General features: G+C 47.1%; 1 protein-coding gene across 1 annotated transcript; it reads left to right on the forward strand.

The window, feature by feature from the left end:
* The first annotated feature begins 7,169 nt into the window (after positions 1 to 7,169).
* On the forward strand, positions 7,170 to 7,706 carry LOC112873115. Its single transcript, XM_025936137.1, has one exon. The coding sequence runs from the start codon at positions 7,170 to 7,172 to the stop codon at positions 7,704 to 7,706; it is 537 nt and encodes a 178-aa protein (XP_025791922.1).
* Positions 7,707 to 7,961: the final 255 nt, after the last annotated feature.

Genomic DNA, 7,961 nt, shown 5'->3' on the forward strand with positions numbered 1-7,961 from the left:
TCATTATGGGAGCGCCTTCGGGGAGTTCGGAGATAGTGGTGAAGTTCACCCTGCCTTGGCAAACTTGTACCATCTGTTTCTTCCCTTTGCCCTTATTGTTTGTGTTGGAGGGCTGCCCTTGGAATGATCTCCTAGGTTGCGGACAGTTCTTGATGAAATGCGAGGGGCTACCACAATTGAAACAACGGTTGCCGTTGTTTCCTTGACCAAAAGGAGGGGAAGTGGGCCTGAGGCCTTGTTGCTGTTGCTGCTGCTGAGGAGGAGCCGACTGTCGGTTAAACTGGGACTGCTGTGGGGGCCTAGCCACCCATCTCCCTGGTAAATTGGCGCGAGGTGGAGGTCGCGTCGTTGACTGCGGCACCAACCTAAACCTCGACTGTTGAGTGCCGGGGGGACCAGGGGTAATCTTCCTCTTCTTCTCAGCCCGATGAGCTGAGATACAGTCCTCTTGAGTGATGGCCATATTGACCAACTCATTGAAAGTGTCGGCTCGGGCTAAGTTCAGTCGTTCCCGGAGCTTGGTGTTGAGACTGCGACGAAAACAGTCTCTCTTCTTGGCGTCGGTGTCTGCATGATAACTCACATATTGGCATAGGTGATTAAATGCCTGTGCATATTTCATGATAGTGCGAGTGCCCTGGGTTAATGCCAAGAATTCATTGAGCTTGCGCTCAATCAAGCCTTCAGGAATATGATGGGCGCGCTCAATCAAGCCTTCAGGAATATGATGGGCGCGGAATGCGGCCTTGAACTCTTCCCAAGATACCACATGACCATCTGGTTGCATCGCAGAATAGTGGTCCCACCATATACGGGCAGTACCACGGAGTTGTTGTGCTGCAAAGAGGGCCTTGTTCGCCTCCGAGAATGGTGCCGATAGTAGGGCAAACTTGGACTCCACAGTACGGAGCCATGCGTCCGCATCTAGAGGTTCCTCTATCTTGTGAAATAACGGGGGCTGGGTACCGAAGAAATCCTGATACCCGGCTGAGGCTTTTTCCTCGCGGTTTCTGGATTGGTGATGGAAGTGTCCCAGCTGTGCCCTCACTAGCTGGTTCAGTAGTTCAGTCTGCTTTGCCATTACCTCCGCTAGATTGGGTGGTGGAGGTGGCGGTTGTTGCGAACCGCTGGCCTGGTCGGGCCGCAAACCTTCAGGGGTTCCACGTGTTGCTCCAACCATCTGAAACAAAAGGAAAAAAATCCATTATGTTCACTCACGCTTATTTCCTTTTGTTATCAGGCATACATATCATAGGTTCAGTTGGTCCATCGCATGCAAATATGGAGACAAGGTATGCAGCAATAGGACATAAAACTTAAACTCCATAACTGAACCTGCGGTTTAACATATAGTACAACACAACTTCCACAACTCCCAGTACAAGGCACACCACGTTATATTACATCCAAGTGGTTCTTAGTCTATACAACTGCTTATTCTACCCACCAGATCATCCTACTCTACACTAGACATATCCATTACAGCGAAGAGAACGATGAGCTAATAGTCGTCGAGGTTTCCCACCGACGACAGACTTCCGGAAGATGAGTGATTAGATTGGGGATTTGGGGCGGGATCACCGTGTTCGGAGTCAAGACTTGATTCTCCTTCTATTTCCTCTGGATCTTCTTCTTCTTCCTCACTTTCATTTTCTTCTGGCACTACAGGTGGTACGGGCTGCTCATGAAATTCGTTGATATGGTTGACGGCATCATCAAGCTCAATAGTGAGATCTTGAACTTGATCCTGGAGGAACTCAATAATGGTATTGCGCTGGGTGATAACCATCTCCCTCTCATGGATCTGATTCTCCAGGTTGTTGATGATCACATCACGCTGGGCCAACAAGTCGACCTGAGCATTCTTGATAGTGTGAAGCTCATTCAGCTCATCAAGCTGCTGGGTGATAGTTCCATGGTGAGCTTGAGCTAAGGTGGACAACTGGTTCATGCCCCGACATTGCAGCAACTGATAATGATGCTGCACGTTCATGATCCGGATAAGAGTCTGCAGTGTCTCGAGAGACAGATCTCCCAATAAATGACTGCAGCAAAAGATCCTGAAGGTCCACTCGGGGTCACGAGAGTCCGTGGCTGGGAACAATCCGATCGGGTAGGCTGCCACTTCCTCGGGGTGTTTGTCACAGAAGACGTGAATAGCTTCAAGTGCAGCAGACTCAAAGGTATCCACAAGGTGGTGACCAAGGGTGCAAATTGTGACAGGTTGCCATAAATAGCGAGAGGGATGCTGCGGAATGGTCATCTTCACCCTACACGAGGAACACCCGCTTCAACAAACTCATATCCGTCGTAACGTGGGGGTACGTCATAGCCGAAAATCTGAAGTGACTCCCACAAGAGATGGGGAAAACCCTCCCAATGCAAGGCATCGGTATGAGCATGTCCTTCGTGATCCCAATGAATATTTGGAGTCTCGGCCATCTGAAGCAAGATTTCAATTAGTGAGACACAAGGTACAGCAACACAGAGCAAGAATCTAATGAAATGATTGAACGGCTGGAATGTAACTTTTCTGCAGAAGACTTCATTAGATAGCTGTACTAAGATAACTGATTTGGATAACAGCACTGAAAGGGCATCCTAGATCTCGAGGATAGATAAGCAATGGGGAGATACTAAACCCTATGGCTATCTGAAGGATCGTGACAAGTTTGAATCTGGGATAGACCACTCTTCAATAGTCCTTAGCCAAGCCCTCAGACAAGACATTCGAATATGTTCATTATGTATGCACGGTTCTACTCGACCTCACCAACCCACAATTGCCAAAGAAACTTTGGACTTACGAAATTAATTTTGGTGACATATTCATACGTCTCTCCCTATATAACTAGTCGTTCTTCCTATTCGCAAGCCTATTACTCGTGGTTAGTGTACCTGCAGAAAATCACAGTAGAATAATGAACCTTTCATGCCAGCACATCATGAAAGCGTCCCCAAACATTACTGTTCACTATAGAAACAACATCTGTACAATTACCGCCGTACAGACAACGTTAACATACGTTGTTGAATAACGTATTCACGGGGGTACCGCAAAATGCGGGGGTATGAACAGCGATCGCCATACCCTGCGCCGAACCATATACTCCCAATGTAGTCAACCGAAGTTGGTACATTGGCAGCATCTCAAGTAGGCCACTGCTTGAGAAATAGCGTTCGGTTCGCATCACCGACGGGAAGGCCAAGCTCCCTCAGTTGGCTGAGGATCCTTACCTTCTTACCTTGGCGGCGGATGATGACTTACACAATTCTAAGGTTGATTGTACTTAAAAGTAAGTTTTTGCAGAAAGTAGTGCTGGAAGTTAGAAACCTAGTATAATAACTAGTAGTCACCTAGTAGTTCCCAAACTAAGCACACAACCTTAGCGAATCCAACGCCTTTTGTAATTTTCTTTATTATGCCAAATTTTATTCTGAAATCATTTTTAAGCACTGTAATATCCCTGGATTTCTCCTGTATCCTGTATAGAGTGTAGGTAAACCTACAGCTCTGATACCAGCTGTGGCAGAACCGTCTGAATTATTCCGGTTCAAGTGCACTAATCATCATTTACAAAGATAAGATGATCTCAAATGCACTTCAAAAGGAACAACCCATGGGTCTGTCGGGTCACCGCCCAATGCAACCACGGTTACACTGGATCGGAGTAGGTTATACTCATACAAGAAGAACTCCAGGTACATAACAACGCAAGCCTTTATCACAGAGTAAGCAGTATTATTACAAACCAGTTTTCTCCAGCCCTGACTGGAGCAAAATAAACAAAGGGTTATTTAAAAGCAACGGGTAAACACCCGTCGACCAAAGTTATAGCGAAAAGACAAGGCGACTAACAACATCGCCATCAGCAGCACCATGCGTAGCCCGGTCGATGGTGTCACTCCGAGGGGTCAATGCTAGCCGGGGACGGATCCCATTCCACGGACCAACCAGGTGGAACAGCAAAGGAGCAGGACGCACTATCAGCCTGGTTCTCAACTGGCATACCTGAAAACAGTTCTAGCAAGGCTGAGTATAATGATACTCAGCAAGACTTACCCAGGTTTGGGTATACTTTAGCCCATAACTAGACTCATGAAGGTATGGTAAGGTTCTAGGTTTATTTTTAGCTGAAAAGCAACAGAGAGTATAATCTACTTCAAGTTTTAGCTTTCCGATTCTAGCTTGATTAACCATTCTAGGTAAGCACCTATACTAAACAAGCAAGATAGAGATTATCAATCATCAAGATTCCTCCATTATCAATTATACTTTTTACTCTATGTGGTAAAAGGGATAAGCAATCTCAATTCTCGTGAGAGGCGGATGATCCGGACCGAATTTCAACCTTGCAAGGTAAACCTAACACACACGCTTGGAACATCCAACGATGATTCCGAAGCAACCATTTGCCTTTCATTCCGGGTGGTGGATCAGAGCCACCACAAGCGACTGCAGAACCATACGCACACCCAATGTGTGCAGGACGTACGGCTGTAGCGTGACTACAAACCCGTACTCCTGGTTGCCCTTGCAACACGTATTCCCACACGTCGAATCGAGTAACAAGAAAAACCAAAATACGAGTGGTGGGAGGTATGTCCACTTGCCGGGCCGATCGGTTACTAGGCTTACCGCTTACCATATTTCACGGCATGTGGCTAGTACTTTCAAACGCTTAGCCACCACTACCACATATTTCGACCTTAAAGCTTTTATCAAAATAGACAGGGTAAACTTCCAGGTCATGATACAACACATGACCCTGTCCGTCATCCTTATAGTGGTTGCAGAATTGTAAACAAGCAACTCCTATATCGCGCGAGTGATAGGAAATCACTCGACTTTTACCGGTCCTATTTAGCAGAGCACCTAAGCGATAAGGACTCGGTACAATCCATTGGTTTCCTAAGATATCATGCAACTAGGGTTTCATCTCAACTCCTAGACGTAATGCAAAATATATAATATATTAATGAATTTGTAATAACTTGAAATATTGGGATGTGCACCGGGGCTTGCCTTCGGAAGTGAAGTTAGGGTCAGACGAGTTAAAAGCTTCCGAACATCGGTTCGGGGCTTCAGTCACTTCTTCAGTAACTTGGACGGAATCTTCAAATAGCCCGGGTTCGGGTTCCAAGATCAACTCGTAGTCTCCATCTTCAAGCGTCGACGAGTCTACATGATATGCAAGGATTGATTTTTAGTAACAAACATGTTAAGTCTTTCCTTCACGATCAATACACACTCAGCATCAACAATACAATGACAAAATCATCAAACACTAATATCACAAAGCTAAAGCAAATTATTCCTAATCATAGGTTCAAACACATTTAGTAGTAATTATACTTAAATCTTAGTTGTTTGAACTCATTTTGACAAATTTTGAAATTATTCAATTCACAAAATTGCACTGGTCTTGAATATTTCACACAAAACTAAACACTACTTAAACTAATTAATAGCCAAGAGTTGCAGGAAATAAACTTAAATCACACAAGTTATACACAAAAGATCCCTTTTTGAAAACATTTAAATAACTTCAAAACTAGTTGATTCCAAACTACACCTTAGTAACAAAAGTTGTAGATCTCATTTTTATGAACACAACAGAACCAGTTTTACCATTTTTGGATTTTTCTACCATTCCCTATGAATTTTCAAAACTGGCTGAAAAAGAAATGGAAAAGGGGACTGATCCTTTACAAACAGACCCTTGGAAGTTTTTAAAACAGAGCAATCCGGTCCCTGGCCGGCTTTCCTCTCGGGGTGGATTACCGGCGACTAATTCTGGCGAGATAACTCGCCGGCGGCGAGGGGAAAGGGAGGGGAAATGCTCAGGGGCTTACAACGGACTCAGGGGTGACCGGAGTTGGGCCGGGGAGGAGCTGTAGCGGTGGCGCGACGGTGGACAGAGGCGGCGGCGGCGGCTGGAAGCTTGGCAGCGGCGTTCCGATGGCTGGAGGGTCGGGGAGTGGACGACAAGTGCCTGGAGAGCTTCGTGAGGTTGATGTGGTGCTGTTTCTCCACTTGGCAGGGGCTGGGGCACGGCGGAGCAGTGGGACGGCGACGAGGCCGAGCTGCGGCGGCGGAGGAACGGTGGCGTGCTCGTGGGCAGGGCGTTCTGGTGGGGGAAATGGAAAACGGCCGGTGCGATGAGCTTCAGGAGGGTGAGGTGGTGCTGGTGGAGCAAGAAGTCGGGGAGGGGAGGCTCGGGATTGAGCTGTCGACGGCGAGGCCGAACGGCGGCGCAATGGCGGACGGCTGCGATGCGAGGGAGAAGGGGGCCGGGGCGGAATTGAGTTCGGGGAGGTGGTAAAAGAGCTCGAGCAAGATGCCACGAAGCTAATTATGCACTTGGAGAAGCTTTGGAGGGCGGCAAGCAGGTGCTAGACGCCGGCGACGTCGTGGCAGCCGTGGCGCGCTCGGGGATGGCATGGTAGCTCGGGAAAACGGCCACCAGGGCCTGGCAAGCGGCGGGGCAGGTGCGCTGGAGGTGGAGGTGGCACTGGCAAGTGGCGCGGGGGCAGGTGGCGGCCGGGGCAGCTCGCCGGAGTTAAGCGGCGGCGTCAGCAGCTCACGGGCAGAGCAGAGCAGCTGGAGGTGGACGACGAGGACCCGGTTGCAATTGTTCAAATGTTCAGGGGGCTCATTGTAAAGCTTGAGTAACTTTTAAACCAAGGCTCAAATGAAAATGATCCAAAAACCAAAAGTGTAGAGAATAAAAAGTTCTACTCTTTTGCTTTTGCTTAAGGGTTCTCCTTCAGAAGAGTTGAGGTTTCAAAGTTATTTTAAAGACCATACAACTAGTCAAATTTCTTTTAAAACCTATTTAAATTTTACATTTCAAACAACTCCCTGATTTGTTTTCACTTTTTACAGTGGTTTAAAGGTAAAAGCATCATTGCAAAACAGCCCTTCCTATATTTCAAAATTATTCACCCTCACACACATTTTGCACATTAAGCCCTATATTTTTCTAAAATTACAGAAAACACCCTAAAATCTTGTCCTTAAATAGCACACCAGAGCACATCCTACACTTAATGTACTAAGTCTGGCTCCCATATACCTGAGGTGTCACAGGTAGTGTCAGGCTCACCAGAGTACTCATTGACGGACGAAGGGGCCTCAATCTTTTCTTTGCGAGTACCCTTCAAAGATGGGCTCGGACATCACAAACATGCTCATCCCAAGCAAAGCTCCCTTCTACGGCATCGTACCGAGGAACTCGGCTGCACCACTAGGGACTGTAACCCTCCCAGTGACCTTCGGCATGAGCGACAACTACAGGACCAAATACATCAAGTTCGAGGTGGCAAACTTCAAAACTTCATACCGCGCCATCCTAGGAAGACTCGCATTGGCCAAATTCATGGTTGTGCCCCACTACGTCTACCTACTTCTCAAGTTGCTAGGAAATAGTGGCATGCTCGCCTTCCTCCGCGACTTGAAGAAGTCATATGACTACAACCAGGAGGCTATCGAGTATGCTTCGACATTGCACGTGCTGAATCCTTCTACAGAAGTACTCGTGGCCGCGCAACAACTCTCCCAGTCAGGCCTGGATATCCTGATGAAGAAGGCGAACCAGACAAAGATACAGGCTACTGGGGAAGTTGCCCTCAAAGCAATCCAGTTGCAAGAAGGCGACCTATCAAAGATAGCCCTCATCAGCACAGGGCTTGATGACAAATAGGAAAGCGCACTCATCAGTAAGGCTGATCGAGCATAGCCTGAAAGTAAACACTAAGGCTATCCCTAAGAAGCAGCAACTTCATAGGTTTGCTCCAGATAAAAGGGAGGTGATAAAAAAGGAGATAGCTAAACTACTCGCGGCTAGTTTCATCAAAGAGGTGTTCCACCCAGAATGGTTAGCTAATCCTGTTCTTGTAAAAAAGAAGAATAATAATGAACGGAGGATGTGTGTCGAATATACTGATATCAACAAGCA

Source organism: Panicum hallii, chromosome 9, assembly GCF_002211085.1.
Source record: "Panicum hallii strain FIL2 chromosome 9, PHallii_v3.1, whole genome shotgun sequence".
Taxonomy (NCBI): Eukaryota; Viridiplantae; Streptophyta; class Magnoliopsida; order Poales; family Poaceae; genus Panicum; species Panicum hallii.

Bases quoted from the DNA above. Each gene is read 5' to 3' on its own strand.
- LOC112873115 (XM_025936137.1), top strand. From the start codon at position 7,170: ATGGGCTCGGACATCACAAACATGCTCATCCCAAGCAAAGCTCCCTTC.